General features: G+C 51.8%; 1 protein-coding gene across 1 annotated transcript in view; it reads right to left on the reverse strand.

Moving 5' to 3' along the window:
- NCKAP1L (NCK associated protein 1 like) overlaps nucleotides 1-16,340 on the reverse strand; it is a 48,553-nt gene that overhangs the window by 7,994 nt on the left and 24,219 nt on the right. The window contains exons 17-27 of the mRNA XM_004583141.4: nucleotides 14,852-14,984; nucleotides 14,459-14,578; nucleotides 11,920-12,065; nucleotides 11,497-11,628; nucleotides 8,715-8,933; nucleotides 6,534-6,664; nucleotides 3,970-4,067; nucleotides 3,696-3,789; nucleotides 3,500-3,582; nucleotides 3,123-3,203; nucleotides 547-640 (exon numbers count right to left, since the gene is read on the reverse strand). Of these exons, the coding sequence (XP_004583198.2) occupies nucleotides 547-640; nucleotides 3,123-3,203; nucleotides 3,500-3,582; nucleotides 3,696-3,789; nucleotides 3,970-4,067; nucleotides 6,534-6,664; nucleotides 8,715-8,933; nucleotides 11,497-11,628; nucleotides 11,920-12,065; nucleotides 14,459-14,578; nucleotides 14,852-14,984 (1,331 nt within the window). The remainder of the gene's footprint in view (nucleotides 1-546; nucleotides 641-3,122; nucleotides 3,204-3,499; nucleotides 3,583-3,695; nucleotides 3,790-3,969; nucleotides 4,068-6,533; nucleotides 6,665-8,714; nucleotides 8,934-11,496; nucleotides 11,629-11,919; nucleotides 12,066-14,458; nucleotides 14,579-14,851; nucleotides 14,985-16,340) is intronic.

Consider the following 16,340-nt stretch of genomic DNA (forward strand, 5'->3'; position numbering starts at 1 on the left):
GATACGCAGGCCCAAGGCACCTGCAGGCTTCCCAACAGAGTGGAGCAGCAAAAAGGAAAGCCTGTATCTCATGCAGAGAGAAGGGGAGAGGTGAGCCTGCCAAGTAATAAAGGGCTGGACATCAGCCCCCTTGGCTCCCTCCTGTGCGAAGCGTGTGTGAATGAGCTCACCCGCGGAACTGCATGATAGAAAACGCAAAACAGAAGGCACGAGTCTGTGGCCGGGGAAGAATCGAATTTATGGTGGTGATGTGGGAGAGGAGGATTGTGGGAGACCCAGTCACTATACCAGGAAGTCTTGCATTGTGTTGTATACCTCTCTCATTGTTCTGCTTGTATTCATCTCACTTCCTCCAAACAGACTAACTTAGGATCCCTTGTTAGCTGATTGGTGGATGGAGCTGGCTGGAGGCTGAGGGGAAATCTAAGAAGGTAAAGGTCTACGCTTGGAGACTCAGCCCCCATCTTACTCCCTCCAAGTTCTCAATCCCAAAGCAAAGGTTTCTCCCGGATCCCAGGGAAGGGCCCCAGCTGTTCCCCTGCTCACCAGTTTTCAGGTTAGCAATGGCAGCCACCAAGGCTGGGTCAATGTCACAGCCCACACCCGCAGCAGAGGCCAGCTCAAAGACACTCAGAGTCACCTGGCGGAGAAGAAAATGGCAGGTTAGAGAGGATTTTCGAGGAGCAGGGCTTGGCAGAAGCTTACAAGGAACCATGATTCCTGGGCCCTGGGTTCGAAACTTCTAGAATACTATCCTCTTTCTAAGAATTCTAAGAGAGTCAAAGAGATCCCAAACACTTTAGAGTGGCCTTTAGGATACTCCATAGTACAGGATTTGCTTGTTCAACTTCATCATCTCCCTAAAATGCTTCCTTGGTCAGGGCAGCCAGGGTCATTGTTCGCAACAACTGTGATTCCCTTTCTTACTTCCACACATTAGTTCCCATCCTTCCTCTTTCCAAAGGATTCTTTTCTCTCCTCTACTTGTAACGCACCCCCATATGCCTGGAGGTTTAATTCAAATTTCACCTCCTCCGTGAAGCCCTCCCTGATTTCTCTGCCCAAACCCATCTCTTCCTCCTTAAAGTAGAACCACTGACTTAGCACGGGGTACCCACACAGCCTCTGAGGTCTGTTATCTTTTCAGATAGGAGGTAAGACTTGAGGCTTGTCTCACCCAGGAGAAGAAATAAAAGGGCTTTTGGAGCCAGGAAAATGTGGGGTTCCAATCCTAGCAATACCACTTAGTAGCTATGCCTTCGGCTAATAGTCACTTCTTTAAGCCTCAGTCTTCTCGCCATAAAACTGGGCTCATAATGCTCACCTCACCATAGACCACTTGAATAAAACCTAACTCCAGTGACCGAAAGAGCAGGGGGTACATCTTTCTTGTCTCTTCCTTCACCTTGCTTTTGTTGGTTTCTATTTGAGAGCCCAGAAACAGAGACAGACCGCTCATCTGAGCAGAATTCCCCCAAGCCTGTGACATCCACTGGATCTTGGCGCTTCTGTGTGTCCTCTGCCAAGCCTAACATAAGGCTAAGCGCGCAGCAGGCGCTTCCCCCGGTGCTTGGGGCTAGGCTCCCAAGCCACGGCGTGGAACCTCCACCCTCACACCACACACTGGGAGCCCCTTCAGGGCTGCAGACCAGCCAACTCTGAATGCTCCAAGAGAACAGAGAAGAACTCCAGGATCCAAACGCTAGGTCAGTGTTTTAGGCACAGATCAATGGACACGAGCACGCATGCGCTCCGCCTGGGGCGTGCCCACTGACACCACGCCCTCGCTCCTCTTGCTCTGCAACTCAGCAAATCTCCAGAGAGTGGGCCCTGCTGGTGGCACCTTACCACCAGGATGCCAAGAGCCTGGTCTTGTGGCTTTCTGGTGGTGGGGAGAGAAAGGGAAACGGAGCCTAAAGCTATCTGGGACATACCAGCTGGCTGAGCTCCTGCCGGCCCAGGGCGCTGGACCCCCACATCAAACACTCCATAAATAAATGGTATCCCCTCTCACTGCCCTTGCAGCCACTCAACTCTCCTACAGTTCCATGCAAGCACAGGGAAATATCTTGACTCTTCTGATCTCAAGGTGAGGGTCTTTCCCTCAACGTCAAACTTAACTCCTCCAGCTCGGGGGTCCCCTGTGTCACAGCCCTCTCTCCATTAAAGGAGCTCACAGTAACACAAGTGGCTGGCCCTCCACATGGGAGTGGTGGGGAGCCTGCCTCCCCGGCTTTGGCTGTGTTTGTTGCCAGACACTCAAAAGTCAAGGCAACTCCCAGGTTGGGGACAGGTGGAGTTTAGTTAGCTGTGCCACTCAGGAGAGCTGTATCTCCTGTAACCGACACAGAGCAACTGGAAGGTTTAAGAACCATAGAGGAAGAAATGGCCAGGAAAAGAAAGGAAATTCTGAGGGCAGGCTGGGTGGATGGGGACAGAAGGACCAAGCCTTCCCCGAGCAAGCACCACATTCCTGCCTGAGGCGGGACTCATGTGCCCAGAGCTTGGGGCAGCTGCTGGGCTCAGTGCTCTTCCCAGGAGAGAGCTGGCAGGTGCTCTCCAACCTCTGACCACTCTCCCAGCAGCAGTGTCTCCCACCCCGTGGGGCTCACGGAGCCTCCACTTCTCTCTCTGTCTCCCAGCAATGCCTCTTCTCACCAGGAAGACCTGCTTGGTCAGTTTAGTCCCCTGGGAGGGAGACTGGTGCAGCTGTTACACTGTGATGCACAAGGGACACCCACGACCCACACTGAAGCACCCAGGTTGGAGTCCAGGCTCTGCTCCTGATTCCAGCCTCCTGCTGATGTGCACCCGGGGAGGCAGCAGCAGACAGCTCGCAACCGAGTCCCCTCCACCTACATGGGAGACTTGGACTGAGTTCCCAGCTCCTGGGTTTGGCCTGGCCCTATCCTGCCCTGGCTGCTGCAGGCATCTAGGGAGTGAACCAGCGGATGAGAGTGCTCCCTGTGTCTGGTAAGTAAATCAGCACAAATGACATGTGCCAGCTCCTCTCCCTGCTGTATTTTTGGGTGCTCTCTCTCCCTCACAGATCTGAGCCTTGACCTTTCGGCTTTCGTAGCAGCAAAGTGTTGGACCAAGACTCTACCTTGCTCTCCTCATACCTGGATGTCTGTGTCCGGAGTCACAAATTCTTTTAAGCACTCGATGGGGCCCATGAGAAACGGGCAGTGGGAGGAGAAAACCTGGATGAAAGAGAAGAGAAATGAGCCCCCTTGGACAGCAGACAGCCACCCATGTCCTCAGAACTAGGTGAAAATCAACCAGAAAGGGGGTCTTGGAGGACACAAGAATTTAGCCAAGCTCCCCAAGCAACCCCTCTCCTATGCCTTTGGGTGTTCCCAGCTCATCCATCCCCAGGGACCTGGCTGGGCCCCCAGCCAAATCTAGCTGCACCTCTGGGTTCATCAATCCCTTCTATAGCTCCCTGTACAAGCCCTGCCCACAGAGGCGGCTGCGAGTCTATGACATCACCACTCACCTCCCGAAGTCCTTCTTGGGCCATGGCCCTGAAGCTGAGGATGACTCCGATGATGGTCATACGTTTTAGCACATTCTCGGCCCCTAGGACAGAGGGGGACTTAGGAGAGCAGTGGTGGTGCCTGGATGGGGCATGTCCCTCCCAGCCCTCACCTCGCCAGTGCTCTTCCTTCCTGACCCTGGGTGCCAGCACTTACCCGTCAGCTGAGGCAGCAGGGAAGCCATCAGTCCAGGCTTACTGAAGTTGGATCTGATCTGAACAAGCACGTCCATGTTCTCCACCACCAGTTTCTGCAACCGCCAGGGGATGGGGGTGGAACGGGGGCGGAGCGGGGTGGGGGTAAAATGGCAATATGCAGTAGGAAACCCACTTGTTCACAACCTCGGTCTCCACCCTGGTCTCTCCCCCCACCCCACCCCATCCACCTCCCCTGGAGGGTCACTGACACAGGGGTGCGTCTCCACGGTTACCTTCAGCTCCACAATCTGAGAAGTCACATGCCACATCAGGTTTTCACTCAGGAATTTCATGCCATAGGGGCCCAGGAGCTCGGCCAAGGCCCGCATCTCTGGAACAGAGTTAGAAGGGCCCAGGCGGGACTCAGTGAGCCCTATGCAGCTCCTGATGCCTTATGCAGGTAACTGCCCCCATCTCCCCTTACCTTCCCCCAACTCTCCGTGGGCAACTCACAAGCAATAACAATGTGCTCCTCCTCTGTTTCATGCCCCTGTACTTTCCCAAGCCCCTTCACCTCCATCCCCTGGGGTCTTACACTTGCAGCACCCACTTTGTGAGATGTTAAGATCCTCAGCAAGCTTGGGGAGCCTCAGTTCACATCATTGTCAAATGAATGCATTGAGATCTGCTGTGAACCCCGACAGAGCAGCCGGGGGTACAAACAAGTTAAAGGCTCCTGAGACAACAGAGATGCTTAGGAATAGTGGCTACCTCTCAGCAGCATGACTGACAGCTCTTTGGGGCACCCAGCGAAGTGCTAGTCCAAGTCCGTGAGCCCACACCCGGGGCTGGGACCTGGAGCAGCACGATGCCTTGCTGCCCCCTGACTGTATCTGGGCCAACAGAACTCCTTCCCATCACAGGCTTTTTGTATGCAGCTCCCTCCACTTTCCTTGCTTGTGTCTCACTGTGCAACTTTCCCCTCTCCTTGCACAGTACACAACTCTTTAGCCCTATGGAACCTTCTTTCGTCTAGTCTTTCCCAGTGCCTTTATCCCTCCCTACGTGGCCTGCTCTGGTCTGTTGTGAATTGAATAAACTCTGCCCCAGGGAAGTTCCCCCATGTTAGAAACACCAAGTGACTAATTCAGACAGGAAGGTGTGCTGTGATCTTTGGCAATGGGCCGTCCCCACAGAGAAAACCACAAAAGACCAGAAGCAACGTCAACATGACCACTGGGACAGCAGGTGGAAGAAAGGCAAGCTGGGGCTTGTTAATCACGGAGATCAGACAGAGCAGGTAGTTGAGGTTCCAGGTCCAACCAAGGCTTTGAAGGTGAGACCAGTTGTTCTCCACCTGCACCAACCACAGAGGAAGCGGAACTGGCCCCCACAGCTAATGGACAGCCTTGTCCAAAGGACACAGTGGACGTTTTTAGAATCGCCTATTTACAACAAAAAAGAACTGAGCCAAGAAATATTAAAGGATCTCCCCAGCTGGCCAGCTCACACCATGCTAATGTCACTGAGAGAGGACAAGGGGCTGGCTGGTCCTGTCTGGAGCTGACGGAGAGGGGACCCACCAGATACCCCGCCCCCACTCCAGCCCTGGTCTTGGGTCTACTTACTCCCAGTCGAAACCCTAGGGCAGGCAGCCTTCTCTTTCTGTCTATCTATTTTTACAGGAGCATTGCCCCATCACCATGGCAACCCAAGGAAATTGGGATGGGGGTGGGAGAAGGGGAAGGAGCATCACCTCCTGCTGTTCATCACTTGTCAGCAAGACCTAGACTGGCTTTTGGAGGCTGCCTACAATTGGCGGGTTAGAGTTGATGAGAAGGGGCCCTGTGACACCTCCAGCAGGCAGAGGGGTAAGTCAGGTGTCCTGGTGGAATAAGAAGACCATGAGGAGGCATGGCTGGAAGACAAAACTGTCTGCTCTAGCTTTCTTCACACACACACACACACACACACACACACACACACACACGGTCCCAGGCACCAAGCAGGACTCAAGACTGGTATAGAGGTGAGAAGCAGGAGGTGGAGGAGGAGGATGTGGGGACAGTCAGGAAAACAGATCCATGGAGTGGGATCTGTATGACCTCCAGCCTTCCTACCCAAGGGAATAGCTTCCCAGCTCCTTCACCTCGCACTGTACACCTGCCCTAGCCCTGGAGACACAAAAGCCCCTCCATGCCCTGGGAATGCGGCAGGCACCTGCTCTGGAGCTGAAAGGCAAGCCCTACCACTGAGGAATGCATAGTCCCTGAAGAGCTCCTGACCTTCCCAGCATCTCAAACTGGGAAGCCTGGAAAGGAAGAACAGACGCCCCAAGGCTCTGAGAAGGAAGAGGGTGAACAACAGGTAGACCCTGAGCATGCAGCCCACTGTCAACACCCTCAACATCAGCAAGCCAAATGAGGCTCCTCAGCCCAGGCCTGAAGGAAACAGCCTAGCAATGGCTCCGAGCACTGGGCGAGTCCTCCATGGTATCCGCTACCCCACACACCGGGGCCACTTCTTCCATTCTGATTCATGTCAGTGGAAAGCAACCATGTACCACCCTTGTAAGACTAAATCCCTTCAGTAACTTGAGGGGAGCCCTGCTGACCACCAAAGCTCCCCTGTCGTGCCCTCTCCACCCTGCTCCACATCCCTTGCCCCACCCCGCCCCCACCACCTCTGGGCTGCTGTCAAATTCTGAGTTGGTTCTCAGAAGTTCTTTTTGGAGTCCTGAAGGAGCTGTCCGACAGAGGCATCCAGCAGAACACAAACGGGAATCTGAGAAGGTGGGAGAATTTCCACGGTCTCCCGAGGCCAGGGCCCTGTGCAGGGCAGCAGGCCCTCAGCTCACCAGAGATGTCTGAGAACTCCTCGGCATTGAAGTTCTGCTCCCCCTCCCTGGGGAGGCTGAGGAAGGCCTGCATGGCCGGGGACAGGAGAATGGCCCCGCTGCTCGCCTGTCTGAGCAAACTTTCCAGGTACCTGCGGGGATGAACCAAGAAGCATCAAAGAGTTAAGGACCAGTCCCTTCTTCCTCCCACTCTCATGGGGCACACATAGGGATGGGAACTTGCTAGAAGCCAGCAGTGGGGAGAAAAGTGGCAGAGAAGAGCCCGGCCTTCTTGTCATCCCAGTTCACCTCCAACCTGCAGGGTGTGGCCTTTGCTGGCATGGCCCACCCTGGCCCCTACTCTCTGCCAACAGGTGTATTCCCTCATCCTCCTCACCCTCTGTCAGGGAACATGGGCTCAATCGGGCCGGGGAAATATTCTCAGTAGTTGGACAACCCTAAAACAGAGTCATAGTGAGAAAAAGCCTCACACCCTTGGTCTACAGTGAATGTTGGTCACCCCATCTCCAAATATCTAGCCCCTCCTGACCGCTGGGCAAGCAAGCATACATACAGGGGCTGAGCTCCAGCCATTCCTGGCGGAGCAGGCCTGACCAGCCCCTGACAGCCACCTAGCCTCTAGTCTGGTGTGTATCTAACAGACATCACAAGCTAAACACCAGCAGGCCAAACTCATCAAACATAGCAGTGGGTTTTAAATCAAATTAGTGGTCAAAAGTTTAAAAACTGGGATTTTGTAGAGCAGCAAGCAAGTGCAGCTGAGTGGTGGCTGTCGCCTTCAGAAAGCATTCCCTCTCAGAGTCCTCCAAGTTCCCACCTGGCCCAGGCCATCCATTTGTCTTAAGTTCCACCCGCCCTTGTTGGCATTTGTCTGCCTAAACTTTCTACCTCTCCCCTTTCTCAGGGGGTTCTGGGCCGCCTGGCTCCTGCTGGGCTGAGATTGGATTAAGAGCGCCACCCAGTGGCTTGAGGAGGTAGCAATCCAGTTACTTTCTCAACATTTCAAAGGAAAGGGTACAGATTCACAGCTTCAATTTGGGGAAGGAGGCCTCATTTCCTGTTAAGAACAGTTTACTCCATCTGACCTGATTATATATGAGCATGGAGGGATAGTAATCAGGAAAGATAGTAGTGGACCGGTTTTCAAAGGGACCAAGCTAGGACAAAAAAAGAAAGAGGGGTGGGCATTTGATGCAGCAAGCTTAAATCACTACTTGGGACCCCTGTATCACACACTAGAGTGTCTAGGTTCAAGTCCTAGCTGCTATGCTTCTGATCTAGCTTCCTGCCTATACACATCCAGGAAGGCAGTAGATGACTCAAGTACTTGGGTCCCTGCCATCTGTGTAGGAGATTTGGATTGAGTTCCAGCTTCTTGGCTTCTGCCTGGGCCTACCCTTAGCTATTGCAGGAATTTGTTCTCTCTCTCTCTCTCTCTCCCTCTCTCTCTCTCTTTCTTTCTCTCTCTCTCTCTCTCCTTTTTAAAGGAGAATGAAAGCAGCCAGCACAGTAGCTCAACTGGCAAATCCTTCAACTGCAAGCACTAGCATACAATATGGGCACCGGTTCATGTCCTAGCTGTTCCACTTCCCGTCCAGCTCTCTGCTTATGGCCTGGGAAAGCAATGGCGGATAGCCTAAAGCCTTGGGACACTGCATCCACATGGGAGACCTGGAAGACGCTTCTGACTCCTGGCTTCAGATTGACTCATTTGCAACCATTGTGGCCATTGAGGGAGTGAGCCAGCAGATGAAAGATCTTTCTCTGTGTCTCTTTTTCTTTCTGTAAATCTGCCTTTCCAATAAAAATAGTTAAATCTGTTTTTAAAAGATGTGGGTTTTTTTAGCAAGGAGAATGAAAATAAATAACACAGATGCCTTAAGAGAAACAGAAGAGAATCTTTGAAAGAAGACCAATTGTTGGAAACTAAAATAGTGAGAAACCAGAAAGGGAAAGCTAAGGAGTGGTGATCCTGTAGGAGGTCAAACAGCAGCAAGGTATACTCTGTTATACTGTGGAGTGCAAGGAAGTTTGTGGGTGGACAGAGGGGATCCAGGTTGGCCCTGAATCACTGCTCTGATGCTCAAGCATGGACAAGCCACCAGGTCTGGGGCCCGCGGGGCTGGTATGCTTGGCCCCTGTGGTCCTGCTCTGTGCGGGGAAGGGATAAGCCACACTGACCAGTTAGTGTAGAGGGTGGTGATGGTCTGCTCCCCAGCCGAGTCCAGCGGCTGTGTCTGCTGCAGGAGGGCGTTGCGGATGACTCTGGAAGCATCTGCACCCAGGAACTGGGTCAGTGACTGGATGAAGCCAATGTAGGCCTTCACCCCCGCCAGTAACTCAGAGGGCCTTGCGATCTCCTGCGTGGTGGCGTTGTAGCCAGACAGCCACACAATGGCTCTAAGTGACAGAAATCACAAACGCAGTCAGAATGACAAGTACAACGATCATGCCGAGTGTGTATCACGTTCCAGGTGCTGGGCTATGATTTTACAGCCCGTATCATACCTTTTAAATCATACAGCAACCCAACAAGAGAGGGTTGTGGATGAATAAACTGACACATGGAGATAGCACAGCACTTGCTGAAGACAGCCTAGTGGGCAGGGGGCCAAGCTGGGATTTGAGGCCCGTAATATCTGATTTCTAACCCCTAAACTCTTTCACATTCTCTGAAGATATTAAGTCAAGGGGTGACTTGAGACCCCAAGTTCCACCCAACACTTCCTGCATACTCAGAGTCAGTGGTTGTTTTTTCCTTGGAAACAATCTATCCTCACTGCTCTCAAAAATGGAAAACTAGGAGTAGATGTTGTGATTCAGCCGGCTAGTCTGCTACTCGAGATGCCCACATCCCATATTGGAGCACCTGGGATCAAGTTCTGTCTCTGCTTCCGATCCAGCTTCCTGCTCATGTACCCTGTGAAGCAGCAGGCAATTGCTCAAGTCCAAGAGTCCCTACTACTGTGTGGGAGACCCAGATGGGGTTCCTGGCTCCTGGCTTTGGCCTGGGCCAGCTCCAACTGTTGTGGGCATTTGAAGGGAGTGAACCAGCAGATAGAGGATCTGTGTGTGTGTGCACACATACACCTCTCAAATACATAAAAAAATATATATTTTTTAATGGAAGCCATGTCTGGAAATCTCGATCACAAGTGGCCACAGGAAGGCAAGGCCAGACAGAGGGCACACTTGGCCAGCACGCAGCTTCAAGCAACCTTTGAGAAGGTGGAGGACCACCCATGCTGTTACTTGGGGAAGACAGGGAGACCTCGCCCCACTAGATGTCCCCCTCCTTGCCAAATCCCTCCCTGGAGCCTGAGAGCACACCGCAGGCCCCTGGCAGCCATCTGTACTTGGCTGGGGATGAATTCCTCAGATTCTTCCCCAGGCCACCAGTTCCTGGGAGTTTTGGGGCGAAGTGTTTATGGCAGGGAGGAGAAGGGTGGAAGAAAGGACCCTCCTACCATCCAAAAGGGCAGCTTGGGAGGAAGGCTCATCTGTTCTATCAAACCTCTGGGCCAACCTTAGGATTCAGGGGCAACAGTATCAGAGAAGCCAAGTGCCAGAGATCCTCCGAGAAACCTGGAATATCCCAGGCAGGGTGCTCTAGGTGCTGGGGGTTTGTGTTCAGCTAGGTACCAGACCCTGTCTCCTCTTCCTGACACCAGACAGACATAGCCAACTGCATGTCACGGAGGCCAATTGATCTCACTTCACCCAGACAAAAACCTCATTGCAAAAAAAAAAAAGTGTGTGTCTCCTCTGATCCAAACACCACTCTAAACTGGTCTCCCGGCACCCATCCTTGCCTCTGCCCATGCAGCATGAAATATGGAGTCTAACCTTATCACAGCTCTGCCCTACTCCTGCAAGCCTCCTCATATCACCAGAACAAAAGGGAACATGTTCATCAGGACACACAAGTGTCTGTGTAGCCTGCCTCTTGTCTTGGTTTTCTGATCCCCTGCCCTGCAGGCCCGTGTTGCTGTGCCATGTTGGCTTCCCCTCGGGCCTCAGGAACACACCAAACAGGCTTCTGCCCTTGCCATGCCCTCTGTCCATGACGCTCTTTCCCCTCATCACCACACACCTGGCTCCCTCAGCTCTTTCGGGCCCCTACGCCTGCATGTGTCACTTTCTCAAGCAGTCCACCCTGTCTTATACCTGCAACACCAGCCCTCCACTGCCATCTGCCCACTCTCTCCTAGCTCCCCTGCTTGAGCTTGCAGCCTAGCATTTATCAGCATCCAACCCACTTGGTATTCTAGTTTCTTTTGTTGGTATGTCTCTTCTACTAAAAGGCAAGCTTCACAGAGACAACGCAGGGGATATGTTCTGTATACCACCTTGTCAACAGCTTCTAGAACATTCCTGAGAGAGTAGGTACACACTAAATATTTGCTAAATGAGTGAACTCCATTCCAAAACAGAACCCTGAAGATTAAAGGGTCATTCAGCATCATCCCCTCCTACTTTAGGGGGATGGTGGCATGAGGAACAAAGTATAGGGAAGGGAATTTGCTTCACTAAGGTTTCTGATATGCTGAGAACTTGACACTCATTGCTATCTTTAATTCTCAGCCAGTTCTTGATGGCAGGTAATTCTATAAGGTAAATACTATTAGCTTCACCTTATGGAGAAGGAAGCTGGCTCAGATAAGTTAGATAACCTGCTCCAGGGTCCTAGCTAGGATGACAGAGGACAACAAAGGCCCTGCTCATTTGGGGCAATTCGCACAGATTAATTCCAGTTGTTCAGCGAAACCACCTACAGAGATTGTTTGGGTAAAGGGGTAGGGCACCCAGGCCAAGATGGCTGCACCAGAATCTCCTACGTGTGGCATTCACCACTGAGAAAAACCTGAGCAAGCCCAGCTCTGACAGTCACCGGGCTACGTACCACACACACACACACACACACACACACACACACACACACACACACACACAGAGAGAATACCTGTTAAGCCTGGTCTCCAGCTGGCTGCTGAGATACTCGGAAGGGAAGATGGTATGCTCAAAGACAGAGAAGCTGTGAACATGGTTCATTGTCAATGCCAGTTCTGTCAAGTGCAGGTGCAGCTTGTCCATGCTGGAAAATCAAATAAGTCAGGTTACAGGTCTTGGCCCCACCTGGCCAGTATTTGGGAAGGAAATGCCAGCCCTGTGAGGGATCCCTCAAACCCCTTTCAAACACAACACTCAGCCCACAACACTGTCCCTGGGTACTGACTTCAAACACAGAAAAGCCACATGCAGTGTTTTCCTATAGCTGACACCAGTGCCACCATACCCATGATCCTCTGCTGTACCACCTTCCCTCTTCCCTGTCTCCCTTTTGGGGTCCAGTGACCAGGTGGACCTCTGGGGGCCCGGCTCTCACTTGGTGACGACGACGCGGTTCTTGCGGTGACTCTCGGCTCCCGGCTTATCTCTCTCGGGCTCTCCTTTCCTGGGAGTCTGCCTCTGCTTCATGGTTTTCTTGTTCTTGGCCTTGCTAATGGTGGTGGCACAGTGCTTGGGTAGAAGCTTTAGAAATAAATGCAGGTGAGTGGGGATATGAGGCAGAGTTGCAGAAGCTGCTGAGCAGCTTGTCCAGTACCCAATGGAAAACTTCAATGAAAAAGAGGAAGGTCTAAGAGATGGGCATTTGTACCAAGTCGAGGTGCCACCTGGGACCCCTGCATCTGCCACTGTGTTTCTGGGGTTCAGTCTCTGCTCCTCTCCAGGTGCTTTTTCCTGCTAATATGCACCCTGGGGGGCAGCAGGCAATGTCAAGTTCTTGGGTCCCTAACACCCATGTGAAAGACACACACTGACTTCCTGGTTCTTGGCTCCTGGCTACTGGGAGCTCTTGGACAGTAAACCAGCAGACGGGAGCACTTTTGTGTGCGCTCTCTCCTCCCCTTCTCTGGCTTTTTAAAAAATTCAATAAACATTTCAATTTTATATTTTATTTCTTATTTTTTAAGATGACATTTTTAATTTACATGATAGTCAAAGACTTAGTGCTCCACTAAACAAAGAGTTCAATAAATAACAAAAGACCCTAGATCAGCAGGAAAATAGGCAAGCGCTATAACAATAATCTAGTGAAAAAGGTTCAACTTCGCTTGTGTAAAGCCAACTTTAGAAGGGTCACAAAATTCCTATCAATTTATTTGACAGAGATTTAAAACAGTCTCTCCTTTCTTTGCCTTCCAAATACACTTTTTAAAATACAGTGAGGAGCACCACTCAGTTTGCTTTCTAGGGTCTTCCACCGTGGGAGAAGGATTCATCATTGCCAGATGGAACAACAACCCTCTCACTCGCCATGTTCCTTCACACCATGCCATGGAGACCGTCACCCACACCGCCGCAGCCCACCAGAGACACAGCACCCTCTTCCCACGGCTTCGCTAACGCCATGTTTCTGCGGTTGACTCACACAGCAACCCTGCACCTCTCCTCTTCGCTGCGATCCCCCCAGTTGGCCACACAGACAGCATCAGATACAACCACGTGCTCAGGGGTCGTGCAAGTTCAGCACCTGGGACCTCCCTTCCACCAGTGGTGTTCAGCATTGTGGAGCCTGCCTGGACTCATTCTGAGGATAGCACAAAAGCCACACCAGAAAACTGGTTCTACTAGTCATAATTTCTTAAATTCAGATTGTTCGTTGCTTCAGGAAAAACAAGAAAGGCCCATTCTGGTGGACAAAGATGTGTGGATCCTGAACCGAGGCAAAAGTGTCTGTAGGTAGACTCTGAAAGCCATGCCAGAAAAGGCCGGTCTGATATCCCTGATGCGCTGAGCCCTAGCTCTGGAGTGCCAGCCCTTGTTGGGTTGCAAGAGCTCTGCTCAGCTGCTTGCTCAGGCTTTAGTCAGGTCTGAGGCAGCAGTGAGCAAAGCTCTCTGTCTCCCCTGTCTGATAATGACACCTGCAGCTGGACTGATTTGCCTATTTCCCTTGCATTCACTGCTTCAACTTTCTAGCTTGGGTGTGTGCGCTCCATTTTGCCTTACACTGAGACATTCCCTCTGGGTTGTTACTCACTCCAAAACCCAACACAAGGCTCAGTGTCCAAGAAGTGCCAACCAATACAACAGTTGGCATGTACCAGGTGCTGCACACCAAATGTTGTCTACTTCATTTCAGCCTCGTGACACGTGTATGAAGAAAATGTCTCTAATCCCCCACATTTTGCCTATAAGCAAACGACAAGGTTAAGTGATCAAACAACTGTGCAGCTAGAGATTCTCCACGCCCTCCCCCCCCCCCACACACACACACCCTACCCCACCCCCCACTCCCAGTTCCACCAAAGTTGTTGCAAAGCCTGACTCCAACCCAGGAAGGGTGGGTAGTCTGGGAAACCTGAACAGTGACTCCAGGGCAACAACAAAACAAATTCCTCATTTTCAAGCAATCTGAGCTGGAAGCTGCGCTCATCATAACCAGGTGCTGTGAGTCAGTGTGCAGGAGGGAGGGGGAAAATAGATCAGGAGATAAGAAAAAGAGAGCAGCCTTGAGAACAGACGCGAAAGAGGCACTTGAACTGTCCGGACAGCCACAGGTGAGCATGCAGAGGAACAAAAAGATGGCATGAGCCAGGCGATCTGGGGCCACACTGGCCTGAGTATGTCCGGCCCCAAGAGAGGAGGGAAAGTGAACGGGAAAGTAAACTCTTCCAGAGCCCTTCACCTTAAGAGCACACATGTTGCCTGAGTGCAGCTGTTCAAATAAGAGTATTTTTAGACACCTCTCTCTGGCCCTAAGGAAGGAAAGACAGAAGGGACCACACTAAGAAAAGGCTCCTGTCAGAAACTCAAGTACAAGGCAGCCCTGAACCTACTTGAGAGTTAGGGAGCTGCGTGTCTGAGAGGGAGTTGAGGGGAGGGGTCTGAGAGGGGCCGGAAGCGGACAGGGCGCAGCCTACCTGCTCACTCAGGTTGCGCTGCTCCGCACAGATCTCCAAGACGCAGTTGCTGGTCTGCTTGGCCAACTCCTCCAGGAAAGAGTTGCAGTGGTGCAGGCCGTGGTTCTTTAGGTGGGGGTACTACATGGGGGAGGAGGGACCAGCAGGACATCACATCACCAAGGTAGCCACTGCTCCCCACCCCCTGGTGTGAGCTACCAACAAGAACCCGAGGTGCAGAGGGAGAGACAGCATGTGTTCTACACCAAGCTCAGATATCTAGGGACTCACACCTATGCTTCAGCCCTCCTGGAACCAAGCTCAACCCTTGCAGCTGTGTTTTTGGAAGAGGGGAAGATAAGGATGAGATGTGACTAGGGAGAAATGACAGGGCTTGGAGTTCAGGGTAACTACCTCCTCTGGGCACATCTCGTGAGTACAGTGGACAAAATGGGCACAAATCAGGGGGAAGGCAATGGCATAACGCAGCATGCTGGGCTCCTCCAGGGTCACAGCAAACATCTTCTCAAAGGTCCGCAGGTGAAAGCTGCAGAGAACAACGAAGGAGACCAAAGACCAGGGCTTAGTCCCTAGTCCTTTTCAACAAATACTCACCTGTATTCATCACTTGCCTCCTGAATTTCCTTATCTGTGGAGTAGGCATGGGGGACTTGGAAGTTGAGACTCTGCTTGGCACATCAGCATCCCGAATCAGAATCAGAGTGCCTAGTTCAAGTCCTGCCTCCTCTGCTTCAGAACCATTTTCCTATTTTTTGCACAGGCTGGAAGGTAGTTCATGGTGGTTCCAGTACTTGGGACCCTGCCACCTATTTAAGAGACCCAGGTGGGGTTCCAAGCTCCTGCCTGGCCCAGTCTCAGCTAATACAGGGATTCAAGAAATAAACCAGCAAAAGGAAGATTTGTGTCTGTCTTTGTCCCTGCCTTTAAAAAAAAAAGTGAAAATAAATTTCAAAATGACTGACATAAAAAAAAAAAATCCCTGGGGCCAGCATTATAGTCCAGTGAGTAAAGCTGCCTCCTGCAATGCCAGCATCCCATTTGGGTAGGCACTGGTTCATGGTCAGATTGCTCCACTTCCGATCCAGCCCCCTCTTAATGGCCTGGGAAAAACGGTGGAAAATGGGTCAAGTGCCTGGGCTCCTGCAACCCACATGGGGGGCCTGAATGAAGCTCCCAGCTCCTCCTGGCTTTGCCCTAGCCCAGCACCTGGCCCAGCACTGGCTTTGTGGTCACCTAGGGAAAGAACCAGAGAACAGAAGATCTCTCTCTCTCTCTCTCTCTCTCTTTCTCCCTCCCAACCTCCCACCTCTCTCCCTCTTACTCTCCTCACAAACTCTTTCTTTTTTTAAAAATTTATTTATTTTTATTGGAAAGTCAGATTTGCAGAGAGTAGGAGAGACAGAGAAACATCTTCTGTCTGCTGGTTTACTCCCCAAGTGCCCGAAATGTCTGGAACAGAGCTGGGCTGAAATCAGGAGCCAGGAGCTTCTTCCAGGTCTCCCACATGGTGCAGGGGCCCAAACATTTGGGTCTTACTCAACTGTTTTCCCAGGTCATAAGCAGGAAGCTGAATGGGAAGTGGAGCAGCCAGGATACAAATCGGCACCCACATGAGATCCTGATGCCTGCAAGGCAAAGACTTTAGCCACTAGGCTACCAAGCTGGGCTGACAAACTTTGACTATTAAATGAGTTGTTAAAATCCCTATTCTTGAGGTAGGAAGGCATCCAGAAGCTTAACCCTTTCAGACTTTTCTAATGACTCCAGGGCAGCCCGGGGATCATCTTCCTCCATTTCCTCACACTCAGTTTGCTTTCCTCCCCCCACCACCCCCCTGCATCTTTACACACTTGGGCAGTCCTCGGTTCCACTCCTTCACATT

Source organism: Ochotona princeps, chromosome 15, assembly GCF_030435755.1.
Source record: "Ochotona princeps isolate mOchPri1 chromosome 15, mOchPri1.hap1, whole genome shotgun sequence".
In the NCBI taxonomy this organism is placed as follows: domain Eukaryota; kingdom Metazoa; phylum Chordata; class Mammalia; order Lagomorpha; family Ochotonidae; genus Ochotona; species Ochotona princeps.